General features: G+C 40.6%; 1 protein-coding gene across 1 annotated transcript; it reads right to left on the bottom strand.

Moving 5' to 3' along the window:
* Positions 1-178: 178 nt before the first annotated feature.
* Positions 179-19,688, bottom strand: PDC (phosducin). The gene is made up of 4 exons (XM_027811252.2): positions 19,554-19,688; positions 3,593-3,676; positions 2,110-2,270; positions 179-1,434 (listed from the first exon to the last, which is right to left on the bottom strand). The coding sequence occupies exons 2-4, from the start codon at positions 3,651-3,653 to the stop codon at positions 907-909; spliced, it is 750 nt and encodes a 249-aa protein (XP_027667053.1). The 5' UTR covers positions 3,654-3,676; positions 19,554-19,688; the 3' UTR covers positions 179-906.
* Between the last annotated feature and the right edge of the window lie 815 nt (positions 19,689-20,503).

The raw sequence follows: 20,503 nt of genomic DNA, 5'->3' as shown, positions 1-20,503 counted from the left end.
GAGTTTAACCTGTGTCTGCCTCTCAAATGGATAGCTAAATTGTAGTTTTCAACAGCATCCCTTTAGTAAATCTTAAAACTTTGAGTTTGGGGAATGTCTAATGAATGCTTACAAATATTTCATATTTTTAAGTTTAAGGTTATGTGCTACCAATATATTTCACACTTCCAATGGCAGGTTTTGAGAGCTGTTAAGCTTTATTCAGTTATACAGAACTACAGTATACTTTTTCAGTAACTTGCAGATATTTTAAATGTTATGTTCAAAATATGGAGCAACAATGAACTGAAATTAGCTGATGATGTTAGCTGTTTGAATGGCAAACTTAGAGAAGTCCTGGTCTAACTTCTGTAGTCTCACGAATGTTGACAGATAAATGCAGAAGCGTAATATAATGTGCTAGATACCTAAGCCATTTAGGGATGCAAGGGCTTTGGGCTATTTGTTTGTCCTTAAAACTGCTGTGTGAGATCTCATTCCTACTGAAATTGGTAACAGTGAATCTGAGGAGTCAGGACACAATAAATCCAGAGCCCAAGAGACAGCTTTTTGTGTGTGTAGAGGGATGGTTCAGTTCTGTTACTGTTGAAATGAAATTATTCTTGTGCTTCATGGAGGCAGGCATTGGGCCTCAGTTTTTAATTATTTTTTTCCCCTTAATTTCCTAGAGATCACAAGTATCATCTCCAGTTCTTCCTATTACTTGTGGCTGGCACAGGAATAATTATGTATAGGACTGCCAGTCGTATGTGTTATAAGTAAAATTCACATGCTAACAGTTAAACAATTTTTGTATGTGTGTATCTTACAAATAAGTTAGCACAGACAGTCTTCTCTAAATGAGATGGGTGTTACTGAGATTGATTTATAACATACTGAAAAGGAAAGGGAGAGAGTGGGGACTAATTATTCAACATCTTGCTCATCTGTGTTGCCATTTCCCAGTGCTGGAAGCTCCCTTTCAGGTAGCAGCCCATACTCATTTAGGAAAGACTCCACATCCACAGCAAAAAACTCCTCATTGAATTGTTCAGAAATGCTGATGAAATTGCTCAGAAGCTCCCCACCCTTATAGACCAGTAGAGTGGGAAGCACGTCGCTTGAGAAGCGATCTCCGGCCCCCGTGTCGGAGGCCTTGATCTTGCAGAACTTCACGGTGGCATACTCAGCTGCCAGGCAGGTCAAGCTGTTGTTGAGAGCATCGCAGCCCTTGGTGCCATCTTCATAAATGTGGACAATGACAGTGGTGTTTTTATGCTCTTTCTCAATGGCTTCCAGGAACTGTTCCCCATTCTGCAGCTCACACACGTAACCATATTTTGGCCCAAAACTCAGCCTCTGGTGCATATCCTGCATGCAGCGTTTGCGGTATTTTTGTAGGCAACTTTCATCTTCTTGCTCATCGTGAATTAACTCATACTCCTGCATGCTCATCTGTGAATATTGAGAGAATGTTGTATTAGTAAGTGGTAATCTGTTGGTGCAGAAACAGGACGGGGCTAAGCTGTTCTCTGAAGAGCGCTGTATTGAAAGCTTGGCCAGAGGAGAAGTTGCTTCCTACAACGATTGTGGACGGTCTTGTCAAGAGACAGGTGAACATCCTGTCTCAACACTTGCATGTCAGCTCAATGGTACTGAAGACAGTTTGGCAAAAACTTCTGGATCTTCCAGAGTTGGTGGGAATTTTGCCAGTGACTGTATAGTGGGGTCAAAGTATAATTCCTGTGGTTTGGGGGGGGTTGGGTCCTCCCCGTTTCAGAACTGGTAATGAGCGACATTCAGGCTCAGAGCTCTATCCTGTCTAGTAGGTTTTTAAACATGTTAAAAGTTTTCCATTGCCTGAACCAAGGTTATGGAGCATTGAGGCAAGGAAGGGAGGAAAAAAAGGTTGAACTCTGTGATCTGTTGTTGTGAGATACACTGCTTATTTTACTGGTTAGCCTTCATTTGAGGATGAGGTAGATGGTTGCAGGTGTGTTTGTCCTGTCTGTATTGTGTGAGCTCTGCTAAGCTGCAAAGGAACAGAGTCTGGCAAATTCAAGATTTTCCAGCTTATGACTGGTATGTTTTATATAGAATGAAAATTAATTTATTTTGCTTTTCTCTTACCTTACGGCAGAATCTCTCTCTGGTCTGTTTATCATCTTTACTGAAAGATCTGTGTGGTGAAGACATTTGTCTAAGAATTTCTTTCTTGCTCAAGGATAAGGAGTCTCTGTCTTCACTTTCTAATTTAAACTTCCTCCAGTCATTGATCACGCCTTTGGGCCCTAAGAGAGATGAAGTTAGAAAAGAAACTGGCTGCAGCAAGAAGCTGTTTTAAGGAGTTACTGCTCTTTGCTGGTTTGAAAGTGTAACCTCTAAGGAGAATGCTGTAGTAGTTCTGATTGTAATGCAGGTCATGGTCTTTGGAGCTGGTTAATTAGAGCAGTTAAATTGAAATGGGGGGTGTGCGGGAAATAATTTCAAAATTCCCATGGTGCTTTTCAAAACGAAACATTTTAATATGCACCTTAGATTATAAAGCATAACAAAGGAATATTTTGGTGTTTTCAGAGGTGACGTTTATTTCTGTGGAAACTTTAGAAGGGGCTAGGCAAGCAGCTTTTCCTTTTGTGATAGAGATGTGGTTGCTGGGACTTTGGTTTGGATTAAATTTCAGTGTCTTGAGGTGGTGGCTAAAGGTACTACACCCCATGGTGGAAAGGGGAGGTGACCTGTTCTTTTGCAAACAAGATTTCAAAGCAGGAATTAGCCTGAACCTCTTGGCATAGCAATAACAGTACAGTAGCCCAATTTCCAAAACTACCTTGAAGCTTAGGTGTGGATGTAGTGAGTCCCTAAATATATATATATATAAATCTTAGCCAACAGCAGCAAGGTTGGGAAAGAACCCCAGAAAGAGTTATTACAAGATTTACATTTATTATAGCATACAGAAAAAGAAGCCCTCAGAGCACAGGGAGGGAATGATTGCCATATAGTTACCTGTTGGTGGGGTGGGATAGTGGTACCTGCCTGTAGAGCTGAATACAATGTCTGTACTCATAAAAATCATGGTGATTGAGTGCTGGATTAAAAAGAATTGTGATTCCAAGCAACGATGCTTTTAAATGCTATGCTGTGTTGGCCAAAAGGATTTATAGGTTCACTTTTAGCACTGAATGTTCCTTCTAGAAGAAGGAAAAAGTAATTCAGCCTTTCTATTGAAACCTTATAAGCTAAATCTAACGTGTGTGTGGGTTTTGTTGCTGTTTTTTCTTCTTTATTTTCCCAGAGGAAGAAAGGCCATTGCTTATGACTGAAGCAATAAACCAACAAGAGCTGCACTGTGGCTTCTTCATGTGTCTTCTGTGTTTGCCATTTGCTTCAGGTATGAGGAGGATTGGCACAAAGATCAGTTTGGTGTCACCTGCCCTTCTCTGAGGGGTGTCACTCTGCTCCAAACTACATTCTTATTGACTTTGGAGCCTATGTTGCTGTGCAAGGGATTTGGCAAACCAATTGGATTTACCCGAATTCTGGGCATCCTGGCTGAACAGGGTCACTTTAGCTTATTTTTAGAAAAAAGGAATACAGTTAGTTTCCTTGCCTGTGTGTGTCGCCTGTCCTTCAAAATCTTCTTCAAAGCTGGTGTTGGCATTTTCTTCCATCTTGGTGGCTGGAGTAGGAGATGCTGCAAATTAAAAAAGGAGAGCAGTTAAGAACAGGATAGAAAATGGATAAGCTTACAGTGGGTACAGCGTGGTGTGTAATTTCCTGCAGCTGCTAGGTGTCAGTGAAGATCAAAATACACATGATAATTGTAGTCCTTCTCATAAGTCTCATAAAAAGCAATTAGGACGTATGTCAATCTCTTTAAAAAGATGTCTGGCCTGATTCTTACTGGAAGTGCTGAGGTGAGGTTTTCTTCATTATACTGTTCCTTCTCAGTCATCAGAGAATATTGGGGAACATGGGTGAAATAGTAGTTGTAAAACTTTCTGCAATGGGAAAGTGTAGTGAGGATTTTCTTTTTCTTTCTTTTTTTTTTAATACACCTGGGAATCAGGAACCTATTAATTTTCCAAGTGCTGTAAGTATTTATTTTTAGGAGTTGTCTGAACTGTTAATACCTTATACAGAAGATGGAGCCAAGTATTTGAACCTGTTGGGCAAGAGACCTCTGAACACCCTGCGGCTAGATTGCTTGTACTGGTTGGGCCATGTTTATTACAAAACAGAAAAATTGATGTGTGTTATAAATGAAAATCGCTTTCTTGTTCCACCCATTCTATAAGGCAACCCAAGCAGTCAGGTGGCAATTACAGGGCACTGCGATACAGCGGTACTCACGCAACACCCTTTTTAACTTTTACAGTGGCATTTTTGAGGGGTGAAGTTGTTCTTTGAGGAAGGAGTAGAGTTTCTCTTGGTGTGCTCCCACCAGCAAGATGAGCACAGCTGGGTGGCATCAGAGCATTATAGAGCAGCAGGGTTTGGCCAAAGCGTCAGGTTCTCAAGGTCAGGCTGATGTTCTGCTGGTTCCTGAAAGTCACAGTAAATGTTCTTGGGCTCCTGCAGCTGTCTTGAGATCAATTACTTGTTTCAGGAGCATATACTAGGGGAGAAAATACTGATTCTTCACATGCATTTTTACTGCATTGCTGATAGACATTACATAGCCAACTGCATGAGCTCTGCTCTGAGTCTTTTCTCATGTTGCACATCAGTCACGGGTTTTCTTTTTAGTCAAAAACTGTGATTCTAATGTGGTAAAGTGTCACTGTCCGTGTGAGTCTTAAGGCAGATGATTTGAGTGCTCCCATTTAGTCTAGGCCAGTTATAGCTGTTTGGATGTTTAAGGTAAACTTTATTTGACTTCACAGTAAGTGCTGTCTTGAAGCAAACACTGAGGTGTTACCACGCCATGAATGCCATATTTAAAAGCTGCTGGTGTATTAGACTACAGTGATGTTAGTGTTGTAGCATGTATGAACAGGAGGAAATGCACCTTCATTTTTACATGCCAGCATCAAGGGATGAAGTGAAATAGCAGCTGAGCAAGAAACAAGGAATCCAATTCTTACGTGTATTGGCACTAAAGCTGATTAGTAAATGTGCAGATTTTGCATTCGTGTACTCATGGCAATTAATCAAAACTTGTGGGAAGCACTGCAAAACTGCATTATAATTTAATATATACTAATAAAGTGTATACAATTCTTTCTGTAGATAGGTCTGTAGATAGATTGTTGTCAGTGCACAGATCCAAATTACTGGATAAATTGCTATTCAGTCAATTCTGAAATAGAAGTATAAAAGTAATCCCTTCTCACGTAGGCAAAACTGACATTCCTGGTCACTCCTGTGACTTACATGGACATCTTCAAAAAGCTTTTCTATCTGCTGATGCTGAGGATTTTCTTTGTTCCATGAGGAAAGAGGGTTTGAGTCTCTGTATGCTTTCTTGTTTCATAGCCATTTCAGTGCCTCTTAGGGCTAAACACAGGCTATGAAACAGGCATTCTGCAGGCTCAGACCAGAAAACTGACCATGCTTTTGGTGAAGCATTAGAGATGAGAAACAACTGCTTAACAAATGAAAGCTTTCCATAAAGTTTTTGTTACTGATCTGTTGTACCTAATAAATCTGAAAAGCTTAGGTGAATCATAACAGCATGGAAAGATGTGTTTCACCATTCTTTTGCAGTGTGGCGTGAGGCAAGAGCCCTGACAATGCATAGGCTGGTAAGCTGACCACGGAACTGGGGGCGGGGAACTCCTAAAACTTAATCCTGGCTCTGTGACTGAGTCAGCCTGTGCGCCTGGAGCAAGTAGTTCAAACTGTTCTCCTTTCCGCTTAGTGGAATTACAAATATTTATAGTTCTTATCTTGGTGCTAGGAGAATTAGGATCTCCAAGCCAGGTGTTTCCCAATTAGGCACCTGAGGACAATGGCATATGGACGTGTAGCTGCAAGGTGATCCATGGGAAGTTCAGTTATAGGATGAGCTGGCTCTTCTGTGATACATACTCTTCTTTTCAAAAAAGTGCAATGGAAAAAGTTGTAAGCTATTGCATTTAGTGCGTGAGCAAAAATGGGTAATGACTAGGGTAGGAAATCCACCCACATCCTTGTGAAGGGTTTAGATGGAGTTCTTTTGTTGCTGGTTGTTGGATTTTTTTTTTTGGGGGGGTGATGTTCTTTTATATGCTGGGCTAGCAGCATTTCCCAAAGAAAAAAGTAGGTTCTCAATATCTGCAGATATTTGGGTGCTACCAGTTCTGGAGCATGTTGTGCAAGTGCAATGTCAATGTGTAATATCTGAGACAGTAAAGCAGATAGTGTCACAGAGCAGTTTGTAGTGACCTGTCACAAGGTGTCTTAGATCTAAAGTTGCCACCTCCCTGGCTTTACAGGCGTGCTGAAATCCAGCGTGCCCAGTGGTGGGGACAGCCAGAGCTGTCCTCTGTGCCAGGCAGCAGCTCTTGCGAGAGCAGCTGCACTTTGCAACTCCACAGACAGACCACAGTGCTTGTGTTGGCGCACCCAGCTGCAAGTGGGTCCTAATTAGCTGACTGACAGTGCTGTCTTCTAGAAATTCATTAAGGGAATCTGTTAATACAGCCCCCTTAAACCTGTCAGCCTGAGAGCATCATGAAGCACAGAGGTCAGAGGCAGCACTTAACTGCATGGGGATGGTTGCATTTGACGGGAGAAGGATGCATGCTGGAGAACATACATCCCTGACCATTGCAACCATCTCTTAGCGATTTCTTACTCTTTTAAATCTGATTTTTTTTCTTTTTTTTTTCACGTGAATGTGCACTCTCACAATCCTGCTAAGTATTTGCTTGGGATGAGAGCAGAATATCCTGAGAGCGTAGTCAAGTCGAACAGCAATGCAGGGTGATGGGCAGTGATGGTGAAGTGACAATAAATGTCGTCACTGAAGCTGTTTGTGCCTTTAGTTCTAAGGAAGTACCGACAAACCTTTTAGGACACTAGCTGCATTGCTACTGACCTCAGGTTTTCACTTGCACCGTTTTAACAGCATGTGACATGCCAGATGAGCAGCAGTCTTTGGAGGGGGAGGGGTATTGCTGAGTTAGAAGATATATTGCTTTTGCCATCAGTTTTGACAACTGAAAGCGATTCCTAATGTTTTTGTTTGAAAAGTGCTAATGGAGAGAAAATTTTTTCCTTAGATGGTCTGCAGATCATCAACATATTAGACCGTAGTTTGTTACGCATATGGTGACTTCACATACATATTTTAAGAGTCTAATCATTTTGAAACTTATTTACTTTCCTGTCTTTGTTAGACTTTCTGAGTGAAGAAAGCAAAAATGACAGTTTCTACATAGATGAGGTTTGAGACCTTTCTGTGTCCCAAAAGTCACTTCAGCAAGAAAAAAGTCTAAACCTCAAGTATATGCCTGAAGCTGTCATTTAATTTCTATGAGCTTTGGATCTGTTTAGCTCATGAATAGCAGTTCCTATTGCTGATGCTCACCCCTCTGTTGTCATTAGGCCAGATGGGTCAGCCTTACTACAGGGTGGAAATGACCATTTAGTAAAGTGTTTCTTTTTATCCAATATGAAAGAATACTTTCTGCTTAGTAACAAATATTTTGTGCCTTTGGCCTTTACAGAGAGTTATCTGTTTACCCAAAATGACTTTTTTAATTTGTTATTACTGTTTTCTCTTATGCGTATTAAATTTCTAAGGTAGCTTGGGAAGAAAGCACTGTACCTGTGTATTTGTAATGAAGGCTTATTTAGTCCTTGTAATATATTGCAGCTGTAAATAGTGGAAAGATATAGCTAAAGAAGAGAGGGAAATTAAAAAAAAAAAAATCTCTAAACAAACTGTAGAAGGCAAGATGCATTCTGTAAAGGAGAAAGCCAATAAATGAAACTCTTAACTTTGAGGTTTTGCTGCTAGTCCAATAAGTAAACATGAGAAATATTTTTTTCACAAAATATAAACATGCTGTAAGCACAAGTTTGCTGTTCTGTGTATGTGAAATCCTGCTGAAAATTATGTTCTGTGTCTGGCTTTAAGATGATAAATGAGCAGCATGCTGTGAATCCCCTGCAATTGGTGGGACATTGCTAATGAGCTGGGAAGTATGAAAATTTGGAGACTTACGGAAGTGGAATAATGAAAAGCAAAGGGTCTTTGCCAGCAAGATGTGATTGCACATGTATGTTTTGAGCTATGTATGGGTGGTTGGTCACTGGTACATGTGCCCAGAGTGTCCCCTTGCCTCTTGGAAGAAGTGTCTGGATTTTAACAGCATTTTCCTCTACCCAAGTGCTAACTTGAACTTTGCTTCTCTGCCTGTTTTTCCTGGTATCCATATGTGGAATACCTTCTCTGTTTATTCTTGTCCCCTCCATCAAATGATAATGTCCACCAAACTTACCCAGCAGATGGGCAGTTGCTTAAGCAAGCCAAGAGAAGGAGCAGCTGTGGCTTTAAATGATCAGGTTGCTAGAAATTGGGGGAATCAGGTAAAATAACATGGAAATGGAATAAGGCATTGTTCACCCCCACCTAGGCAGTGGAAATGTCCCAGTGTGGCAGAATCGAGTGGGTCCTCTGTGTGTGAAGCTTTGCACGTACTCTTGGGAGAGTAGGCATCCTCTTCTGCTAGCAATTGTGACGAATTTCCAAGGGCCCTAGTCCAGAGCTCACTGATAACACTTGAAGCCTTCTCAGTAATTTTGGTGTACTGCAGGCTGTGACTGCAGCACCAGCAGAAAGGGTTGAATGCCTGTTTGCATGGTTAGGACGTGTGTTCTTCAGCCGTGGCTCTTTGGTAGCTGCTATACGAAGCACTGTGCTTCCAACAGACTGTTCATTCCTCATGCTATATTCTGTACGTTGTGTAGTTCCTGCTGTCTGTCAAAATGCACGTTTTCTGAAGAAGAGACTGGGCAGGGGGTTGGAGCACATTAGTGAATGAACCAAGTGCTTTGCAGCTAGTCCCTTTAAAAAAAAAAAAGGGGGGGGGGGGCGGGGCAAGAGCGCCATGCATCCTTGGAGGAGTATGCATTTAGATCTGCAAGCAGCATCATTATGTAAGCAAAATCGATGTCAAGGTCGGAGGCCAGAATTTCAGACCTGTTGCCAGAGCATTGCAGAGGGAGCTGAAAGCCATAAGCATCTTTAGTCGTCCTTGGGAGCAGATCACTGCCAGGCACTGAGCCAGAGAGCTGCTAATCACAAACGGGGTCCCTGCAGCTCCCTTCACACCCAGAGACCCAGGTCCCTTACGCTGAGGGGGGTAAATACAGACCCAAGGGCTCCGCGCTGCCTACTTTGAGCGCTTGCACCGGCGTTGTGTTACCCAGATCCATGATGTCAGGCTTATTACATGGGTAAATGGAAATGTCCTGGGCTTACCTAAAGGAAAACCGTAGTGTATCATGTAGTGATTAGATCACTGCGTTTGGGGGAGGAAACATAATTTCAGAACACTGGAATGGGACTTTTATTTGCTTGAAGAAGGGCTCATACGATAGGAAGAAAATACAAACCAGGATGGGCTGACGTAGAAAGCTGTCGGCTCACAGGTCACTCTGACAGATGGGATTGGATTATTCACTCTATCTGCTTTACTGTTCTTTATTTGTGAGAAGGAAACATTTTAAATAGATGCGGTCCAAGATTCATTTATCCTCAAGGCTTTGCCAGTTAGAAAATTCCCTGTGTGACTACCCCAGGCTTCAGCATTGTGTTAGGTTAAAAATCATAGGAATTAAAAAAAAAAAAAAATCCCTTTCCCTTCCTCTTTTTTTTTTTTCCCCCCCAGTCTTTCAAAATTTATGCTGTACTTATGCACCAGAAATTATTAATCTTTTATGGATTGCACATTTATTTCTGTATTTCATTCTGAAATGGAAAATTAGCTCAACATTTTACATGAATCAGCTTCACTTCTACCACAGGACCACTATGTTTTGTATGGAAAAGCAGAATGTAGGTATTTTAAAACAGGACTTGTTTTATTACTTAAAAAAAAAAATTAGTTGATGTTAATAAGGTCAAACTTCAATTCTCATTAACCAGCATGTTTTATTTGAAAAAGCTTAATTTTCTATATTACATGGTGAATGTCTTTTGAAAAATCAGGATTTGAATTTTTGGAGCAGTTACATAGTTCTTACCATTGTGATGAATGAATTTTTTCTTTTTTTCTTTTTCATTTTTATTCTGTCAGGAAACCTATTTATTTAGCTTCTTTTTTTAAAAAAACTTGGATATATCAAGCGGGACAGAAGAGGAGGAGGATGGTTGGACGCTAAGAAAATGTTTATTTGAAGCAAAAACAGAACAGCCAACGTTTCAAATGCAGATATTTAAGGGCATGAAGCTCAATCCATGTTTAACCTCAATGTCTGGCCCAATTTCTCAGTTGGATTGAGCATTTCAGCACGGTACTCTGAAAGTCAGGACAGTTTTCAGTTAATGTTTGAATACACATTTAATTTCTGTACCCCAAGTAAACATCTGTATGCCTGCTAGAATTAACATGTCTTTCAGAATTTGGCTGGGGTTTATTGGTGGCATTAGCAAAGGCGTGATGAATGGCAGAACCCTGGGGGAGAGTTGGTGGGGTTTTTTTTCCCCAAGCTCAACAGATGTTTGGCAGCACATATAATCCCTATAATTTGTCAAAAATCACTTATGTCAGAGATGTAACTCTAGCAGTGACTGGAGACAGGCATTTAGAGAGGTTGATGGCCAGCGTTTTATGGAAAAGGGAAGCAGCCTAAATTTGTTGTGATGTTAATTAAAGATCTAGAAGTAGTGCCGTGTATGGACTTTGAGCAGGCTCCTGCTGCTGCTTTCTATCCAAAAAAACCCCAAAACAACAAGAGGTGCCTGCAGGGGAGGGCTGGGAGGAATCAAAACTTGTGAATTTGGGAGAAAATCCAGTGTTTGGTTTGAGGTAGGTTTTGACCAAGAATGCCTCCTAAGGCTCTGGATATGCAAAAAAAAAAAAAAAAAATGCCTACAGAAAACAGTAAAATAATTTGGCTCAAAAATGATATTTAACTCTGATGTGGGTTGGTTCATTTATTTTCTTGGCTTGGTTGAAGGTTTTCTTTTGGTTTTGTTTTTTTTTTCAAATGTGTATTTGTAACTGTAAAATCAGTAGGAATTTTTGCTTTTGCTTTCTTTGTATCTACCCTTCGTTATCATTATTAGCAAAAAGCAGGCTTGACCTTGGCTGACAGGGTCCCTATAAATGCAGGCTCTACCTAAACAGTCTTTCTCTCAAATGTTGAGAGAATTAAGGAATTAATAATAAAAGTTGTTCATGACAGCTTTCAAATGAATGTACTCTTCATTCCTGGCTTTCTCTGAGCATGCATCTTCCGAGATGTGTGAAGATCTTGTTTGCCCATGATTTGAAAAGTTATATTACCTTTCAATTCTGACACTGAATTCTACCTTTCTCTGCAGCTGGACCTACTCACGCTGGTTGGACATCCCTGTGCAAAAGGAAAAGAGCGCAGCATCTAAATGCTTTGGGCAAGCTAGGGCAGTAGTTCTTGATGGGGAGTATTTAAGTTCTTGGTAGCTTAATTAGATTTACATACATCTTGTGGTGATGATTTGGGCGTAAAGTAAGTCTGAGCAGACCAAGTAACACTGTGCTATGGTAAGGAAAGGAACATCAATGAAGGAGCTATCTTCAGCCTGTGCTCTCAAGGATTTCTTGTGTCTTTGTTCCTGCTGCCTTGGAACTAACTGGTCCTGTAGGACTGGCAGAGCCAAGCAGATCGGGCTTGCTTGTGACTGCCCGGTGCTTGCTGTGCTTCCGTTCCCTTTTTTTATCCTTCTGGTAAAGTGTCCTGAGGCTCCACCAAGCACATCTCCATGTTCTAGAAAAGTTGACTGATTCAGTGGTTCGCATCATCTAGTTACGAGCATTTAACTTAAGGCACCGCAATGGGAAGCTGGTTTTTCTTAGTTTATCGAGCCAATGGCGGGGAGCAAGTCCTCAATGTGGCTTTACGGAAAATGAGTCTGTTGCTTTTTTCAGGTGTCTTTCATTGTCTCGGGCTGGAGAGACTAGCTGTGTAACGTAGATGATTGGGTTAGGCTGGTGTCTCGCCCATTCTCCTGTCTGTTATTTTTATCAAGCAGATATTCATTCTGTATTAAAAGCTTTCAGCCACTCTATTAATGTGGGAAGAGCCGCTGCCTAAAGATGGGATGGGTCTATGGTTCTGTGATCTCTCTTCCCAACCATCCACAAATGTTTCTTATGCGTGTAGAGATATAAATTTAAAAGGTTTTTCTTTCTTAACACTTAGACTAACACAATAGCTATGATCTGCAGGTACTGGATGCCAAATTGTTTTCTCCTTACAGAGCAGAAAGTGAAACTTGCTAGTCTGGGGGGTTGATTTCCATATTTATCTTGAATGGGAAGATCCACATGTAGAAGTGGTGTACCTGTGTTTGCCAAAAGGCAGCAAAAACACTGTCAGGAGGATGACGACAATCTTGGATTGGGTTCGCTATATTCAAAAGAGATGAAAAAAAAAACCAAACTCCTGTATTGAACTGTAAAGCTGTTGCCAGCTGGATGTTACAATAGAATTTTTATTTATTTTTTTTACTTGATCATTTACCAAAACATGTAGTAACTGTTTATAAAATAATTAAATGACAGGCATCTCAGTCCTGTTGCAGTCAGCTGCAGCTTCACAGAGTGTGCTCCAGGATCGCCTGCCCCCCTTGCTTGCGGTATCAGAAATAACGTTGTCTCCTGTGTATCATCCTGACATCCCTTTGGCAACTACAATGGCATGAATTAAAAGCAATAGTAGGAATGTATTCTTTGTGTTACCTTTATTAATCAGATGAAAGCCAATGTGGACAATGTTGTGTGGCCACAGAAACCCCTGGAGAGCTGTAGCTCCTGCAGCGGTTACGTCAGGTCCATGGTTTCAGGGCTTATCCCTTTCCTGCACAGATCTTTTATGCCACTGGTGTCATTCCAGAGACTGTGTTTTTCTCTGGACCCTGTGATTGACTCTTAGTAATAAATGGTGAACTTGCACCAGCTAAATTTTAAACATGTTTACATGTGGCTTTTAAAACTGCATAAAATTAGAATTAATGGTTTTGCTTCCTTTGTAGACCAAAATTAAGCAAACTCAGGTTGCAGTTGTGCAGCATTTACACAAGGTTTTCTGAATGTGTAAACAAGTGTCATAATTTGGAGAAAGGGCCAATGGCTTAAAACAGATCCTTTCCCTGGAACTTGCTTTTTTTTTTTTTTTTAATGTAGAAACTGGAGTGCAAATTCTGGCCCGGTTTTCCTGTGTGCAGTTAGTTGTTTCTAAGACTCCTTCACAGGGACTGCCATGGCTCTATCCTGAAACTGATCCCAAATATTTTAGCCTTCCCCGTGGTCAGGCTACGGTTGTATCACCTCGTAAGAAGCCAGCTTGGCTGCAGCCATCTCACAGTGTATTTTTCTTGAAGGTGTCAAACATTCATCTGAGCAGGAGAAAAGAGCATCAGCAGAAGAGGGCTTGTTGTAACAAGCAGCAGGAGGTAGCAGGCAGCTTGTTTGCTTCGGGAAGAGCTGGGGGGAAGGGAAAGGGAGGAAAGAAAATGAAGGGAACTAAATTGTCTTATCAGAAGAGATCTTACTGTAAATGCCTCTGATTCATTTAATCTGCTTTGTATGTGCACACCAGCAGGATTTGCACACCAGCACAGGGCTCCAATGCCAATTTACCTCCTAGGGACAGAATTTGGAACAAAGCCCAGGTGAAGAATTACTATTGCCTGTGTGATATGAAAATGCGTACACAAACCTCAAGAAATAACTATTGCAGATGCTGCAGTCCTACCTATGGGCTGAGATGTCTGAATTCCTTTGGTTCCTCAGTGCTAATCTTAAGGGTTAGTGGAAAATATACTCAACAGCGTGAGTTTCTAGTGAATACCATAGGAAATGAGCGGTAAGTGTCTGAACGCCATGTGTCTTGTCTCGTAGGAGGTTGCTGCAGGATTTAGGTACCTTCTGCAAAGCATCGGAGCGGTCCTGGCTCGTTGCTATCGTGGCTGACGTGCTAAGCTAAGCCAGGTCCTGACCTCTCCTCTTTGCAGCAGCTGGCTATAGGATCAAAAGAAGTAAGAACGAGGTACTGTTCCGTGTTCTGACGGTGGGTTTTCTTCCTCCCTCCAGATTTGTGTATGCAGCAGACTGTAACGTTTGGTTAAACCTGAGCCGCTGCAGGAACTTGACTGCAGCTGGGGCATTAGCTGCAGCCGGCATGGGAAGTGGATGGAGCAGCATCCATATGCACTGTGCTGTATTTAGGAAAGGAGAGGGATTCTGTGAGCATTAGAAGTAAGGAAATCTGATTTTTCTAGGATTTTTTTTTTCTAATTATTTTGGTGTCTAAAAGCTTTTTGGTGTGGCTTCAGCACTTAAAAGGGCTCTATGGATTCTCCACTGTTAAAGAGTAAGATGTGAATGCATGTGAAAGCACTCAGTCTCCCTTTGGGAGAATTAAACTCAGATACAAAACCAGAGAGTATCATAAATCAAAGAAGAAAAAATGCCGTTTCAGATTACCACGATGTCAGGAGGTTTGGGATTTACATGATAAATGACTGTTACAGCAATAACTATCCCAATAGAACAGTTCAAATGTGAATCAGTTTGCACGAACCTCATCTATTGATGTGTTTCAACAAGCTCTCTAAAAAAATCAAATTATAATTCAGTTAAATATTCAACAGTCAATAAGGACTAGGTTGGTCTGTATAACAGCAAGTTTATACTGATGCCAACTGTATTGTAGGAGAGTCTTGGATGATGCGTCAACAGACTAAACAGAAGAGTATAATAAAATTCTAAAGTCCTAAAATGATTGCTACTGTATTTTAAATAAATAGCCACTTTCTAAAATGATTTATTAAGTCATCTAAGTAAGATCTGAATAAAGCCACTTCAGCGCATTGTTTACCGCAGGCTGTGGATTACTGACGTCTCCAAGACAACTTTGGCTCAGTGGCCTGAAACCCTTTTTGGATGAACTACTGAACTTAACTAATCTTGAGAGGGTACAGGCATGATAATGGGAACAAAAATTTGCATTCATTGAGAGAGACGGTCTCCTGAACAGCAAAGGGTGCTTGGAGGTGGCTGTAGCATGGGCGCTGAGGAAGTCCCCCAGGTCTAAAGCTTTGCATTATATTTAGGTCGTTGGCGGTCAATGGCTGTCATGTTTCCTCATCTGATGGAGCCTGACTTTTCCTAACTCTTTCTGAGCGTTTACTTCATCCTCTTTGTCTGAAGGCTTAGCAAGGTTAATTTTAGTTAGGCTGTATTTTCAAATGTGCCTCTTGCCTGTGACCAAATGTGATATGTAACAAAAACTAGGACAGCATCCAGCATGCAAGAAAACGAAGGTGAGCAGCTGCCAAATGCTGCCTTGTGGATCCCTTCTCAAGAAAGAATTAAGGTCTTCTCAGAACCAGTTTTGCATGTCATTGAGGGTTCAAAGGACAACACCACTGAACTTAATGGTCAACAGCGTTGGTATGCTTGGATTTAACTTAAAATTGTCAGTGGAGGCATTTTATCATTCTTTGCTTTCGAAGAGGTGAGATGCAAGGCTTTATCTCATAATTTCATTCGAAACAGTCTGTTTGCTTTATTTAAAAATAACAAATGCCTGCCTTAAGGGATGTGTGAGAAAAGGAACGGTTGCTATCTTTACTGCTTTAAGCCTAGGCGGTATCCCTGCTAAAAGGAGAAATGGGACTGCACGGTTATCTTTGGGTCCCGCTGGAGGCAAGTGTTTTAATAGGATTCCAGCAATTATGAAGGACAGGACTCAGCACCAAAATTACTCCATGTGATACTTTGTGTCAAAATGACAAAACATTATTATACTGTGCTTTCATCTCAAATTAAGTTAAAATATTTAATTCCGTGCAAAGCAACTCTCCTTAAGATATTGCATAAATAGCATAATTTAAGAATATTATAATTATGATGTCATATTATACATGACTGTTATATTACTGAAACGGCAAGGCTATGTAAATACGAACAAATTTAATTTCAAGATGCCATTTGAATGTATTACTTTAATGTTTTCAAACCAAAGCATTGCATTTGTGGAAGTTCTTGTCAAGACAATTACAATTAAAAAAAAAAGAATTGGTGAAATAGGTTTTTGTTAAGAACAACTTTGATAACACATTTTCACCTGGCTCTGTGCAAGACCTGTTGGCCAGCAGTTTTACTGGGCTTGGAGCAGCTGAGGTGGCTCATTAAAGTCCAGCTTAGGGCTCTCTGCAGGAACCATAGATCCTGCAATGTTGCAATCCCTTCCTCTGAACGCTGTGAGGAAAACTATACGGCATTTGCCCACTACAGTTTCTTGTGTTTTCCTTCATTCTCTTTGTTACCTGTGGCTGATACAGTGGAAAGGATTCTGGGTCATCAAAAACAGTTCCTTGTTTTAGCAGGTAAATGTATGGAGATATCTTTCAGGCTTATTATCATACTTGTTTTACTTGTTTCCCTCATCTTGCATATCTGTCCAAAATGAAAATGCTGATGAAAAATTGAAATGTTTCATTTCAGCTTAAAAAAAGAATTAATGCAAGAGGTGACATGAATTCACAAAGTCTTTCAGTTTAAATAGTTGGAAGGGATTTTTTTGTTTTGTTTTCATTTTTGTTCTTTTACCCAGAAAGTGCTATTCCCCTAATTACAGCCAACTCTTCTTATACCTGATATTGGGTAGACCCCATTTCTCTCTTTTTCTTTTTATGTTATTCTACTTGTAGTTCTTTGATATGAACTTCCAATAAGCGGCAGAATCGGAATTGCTCTGTTCTTGGATACAGATTGTGAAAATTGCTCTGCTGCTTTCTCTTGAACTCCGTAGGCATTGAACATTAAAGGCAAAAACTGTGGTGTGCATTCAACGCAATAAAACAGTTCTGTGTTGATTTATAGCGTGTTGCAGTTTACATTCAAATCAGTAAGAAAATTTCACTATATTGGGAATTAAGGCTGTAGTTCCATCTAACTATGGTTAGCCATGTGCCTTAAAATGAAACCTATTATGTAATTTAAGCTGGGATAGCACTGAAAGCTAGTTACCAGGCTCTCCGGCTGAGTTCCCTGCATCTTTTTGCCATGTTAAACATACCAAATCGTGGCGGCAGTCTGGTTTTTCTTTCCTCTCCTTGCTCACCAGTATCTAACTATAGTGCTCTACAGTCTCTGGAGGGTTTTCTGTCCACAGGTGGCTTGTGGAATATGGGTTTGTGTTATTCTGGTTTTATACCACTGGCTATCTGAAAGTGGTCTAGGAAGACTAGGTCTAAAAGATGGGGTGGAAATTTAAGGGTGATGCAGATTTTTTTAATAAGTTCTTGCATCTCCTGCATTTAAGACTATTCTGAAATTGCACAGCTTTTGCATGTAGTGAGAACTGCAGCCTCTTATAATTGCAGTTAGTTGCACAACTGACCTGACTAATCCCTGTAATCCAGTCTAGTGTAATATTTATTGAAAATACTTCCCCACTGAGATATCACAGACCCTTTTTTCTGAACTAGTGCACTTTTTTTTTTATTTTTTTGGAGACAGGGGAGGGGCGGGGGTGTCCTTTAATAGTGTAATTCGCCTAGGACAAAACTTTGCATTTGAGAGGAAGATATGTACAAATGGCATCATGAGTGTTTTGGAGGTGTAAAATACCTGTCGAGTTTTTGCACTTTGTAAATTAGGAATAAGGGAACCCTGTGATGACTTCAAGATCCATTGCTGCTAGTGATGAATTCCCTTTATTACTGGAAACCAATAGTTGATTATACTGGCGTATAGCAATCATCTTTAGCTATGCCATTTGCTCTCAAGTTGTATTATTTTGATTATTATCTTTCATTCCCTAATGCATTTCCCCATGATTTTAGCCATGCTGTAATTAAATTGCTAGGATTAGACATTAATATTTATAATGGAGATCAGCTTAAAATCCCGTTCTGAATTAGAATGAAGTATTCGTATATAATTCTAGCAATCTGATCTATCTCAGCTGCAGAAGAGTGACTTTATGTTCAAATTGTTCCCTCCTGTCAAAAAAATTTCAAGTACTGGCAGAAAACTTGTAAGCTGTGGATTGTAAAGATCATGGTGTTTGTGTAAGCAGGTTGGAAGCAAGAATCCAAAAATGTAGTTTTGATCCAAGGTTTCTCGACCACTTAGACCTACACAATTCACAGCGTGCTCACCTTCTGGGGATCTCAGCTGTGGAAAGCAATCGCTCAGTATCAGAAAATGGGGTTTTAGTGGACTGTTATGAGCAAACAAAGAAAACTTAGTATATATGTTATGGTTATTTCCTAAAGATTGACATATATAGCTGTTCTTATGCCCAAATCCAAATCTGAGTACAAATGATGAAGACATGCCACCAAGAACAGCAGAATACTGATGGGTAAGTACAGCAATCTCTGCATCTCTACTGAACTGTGGTCCTGATGATTTTTTTTTCCATTGCTGCCAATGGTACGTTGTCCTCAAAGCTGGCTCCCAGCTAGGCAGGGGGCACTTTCTTCATCTTTCACGTAACACATCATTTATACCTTTAGTTACATACTTGCAGCCTGCCTAACATTGATGCTGTTGCACCACCTTCATAGCAAAATTTTTGTCCAGTACATTTAGTTTATTCTTTCACAGCAGTATTTATACTTACCAAAATATTCTTCTGCAAGAAAACAATTCTGAGCCTGAAATTAGGTACCTGGGTAAGAAGTATTTATTCTAAAGTTAGGATTTAGAGTTTCCTGGAGGTTCTGAAAACAACGGACCCAGACATGGAAATTTTCTGGGGATTATCCCAGACATTGGAACGCTCCACTCACTCACCCCTCACCAGAGCACAGAACTCTACCCCAGTGCAGACAGAAGAAATGGCATGGTTATATTCTCTTGCAGATTCTTATATACAGGCTAACGTTCAAAGATAGGACAAAAGAGCAGAAATCCCATTTTGTTAAATCAACAACAAAATCAAATAGAGAGAGGCCTCCATGCAAGAAAAATAAAAGCTCTGTTAAATTAGACATAGGTATCACTTCTGATAGCCTGAGCACACGCTGTCAGCAGCTCTGGGGTCTGATTTCTAATAAGTTTCCTCTTCCCCAGAGTGACTCCATCTGGAGTGAAGCACCACTTACTCCCATGCTAGAGCGAAACCTCTATTTATTTAAAGCATTAGCAATGACAGCTCTTACAACTTGTTATTCTCAGCTCAATCCAAACAGCCTGCCAGGTTCATAGCTGGAAACCCGGTGTTAGGTTTTGTCCCAACAGCTACTTTTCAGCCAGATGCCAAAGGTAAGGTGGTTCTGAGAGACCGTATCAGGTACGTGTACATTTAATACACTGCTAATAAATTTTAGTAGCTGTGGCCATTTTTGGAACACCATATTTTATTCCTCTATTAAAATAAAACTTGAAAGGCAATCGACACACGAATCACTCTACCTGAGAGGCTCAGTTGCTCGGCTCCGCTTTTTTTCAGGCGTTGACCAACGTCCTTGGTGGCTTGCAGGAGAGCAGCTGGATTACAACTGACCACAGATAGACCTGGTCTCAGATTTACATTTCTGTGTAATGATGACCCTTGCAGAAATAGCTTTGGACAGGTAATAGGATTACCGTAAGGGAATTAGAAAATTCTGCTCATTAGTTTGAGCCAATGAAGTTGCAGACTGGATAGAGGTTTAAAGGATTTAGTGCATAGTTATAATTGGGAAGGGAGAAAAACAACTGAGCCTGAGGAAGAGATACAGATGGCACGTTGGCATTGCAGAACAAGGTGTATTAAAAATGCTGAAGATATACAGGTGGATTATAAGCATGGTATAAGAACACGTTGCTGTACTCGGGAAAGCTACCCTTACAACCCTGATGGCCTTTTAAATATTTCTGAATTGTGATAGGACTCCTGTTTATAAAAAGGTTAAAACTATTCATGGAAATGATGCTAATATTTAAATAATTCACCCAGTCATACCTAGCTACTCTTTAATTTAAAAATTTAAGTACTTACAACACTGCATGTGAAAAAAGGAGAGAGAATTTTATTCTCTCTCTCTCTATATATATATATCTATATAAATATGTGGCATTGAGAAACATTACATCCAGGGCAGCTTTAAATGGCAGGCTTTTATTTAAACACCTGCGGCTGTGCTCTTCACAGTTGGATGTTTTGCAGCCAAGAAGGGTCCCATCTCTCACCTGTGCTGTTGCTCAGATGAGCTGAAGGAGGGTGGCTCTGTGGAAACGCTGACACATAATGAACACCAGCAGAGGTGGGGAAGGGATGGGGCCCTGGCTTCCGTGTCCATGCTACCTCCTGGTGAGGCAGTGTGGAAATGACCCGAGTGCAGTGAGGTACCTTAACTGAGAGTCCTCCTTCCCTTGAGCCT

The sequence above is a fragment of the Falco cherrug genome, chromosome 12 (genome assembly GCF_023634085.1).
Source record: "Falco cherrug isolate bFalChe1 chromosome 12, bFalChe1.pri, whole genome shotgun sequence".
NCBI classification, from domain to species: domain Eukaryota; kingdom Metazoa; phylum Chordata; class Aves; order Falconiformes; family Falconidae; genus Falco; species Falco cherrug.
This window is presented reverse-complemented; position numbering and strand designations above follow the sequence as displayed.

What these genes read in the sequence shown, in the direction of transcription:
- PDC (XM_027811252.2), bottom strand. Translation starts at nt 3,653, where the DNA reads ATGGAAGAAAATGCCAACACCAGCTTTGAAGAAGATTTTGAAGGACAG. An exon ending in AGGACAGGCGACACACACAG is followed by an intron (nt 2,271 to 3,592) that starts GCAAGGAAACTA and finishes CATCTCTCTTAG; the next exon opens with GGCCCAAAGGCGTGATCAAT. An exon ending in GAGAGAGATTCTGCCGTAAG is followed by an intron (nt 1,435 to 2,109) that starts GTAAGAGAAAAG and finishes CAATATTCACAG; the next exon opens with ATGAGCATGCAGGAGTATGA.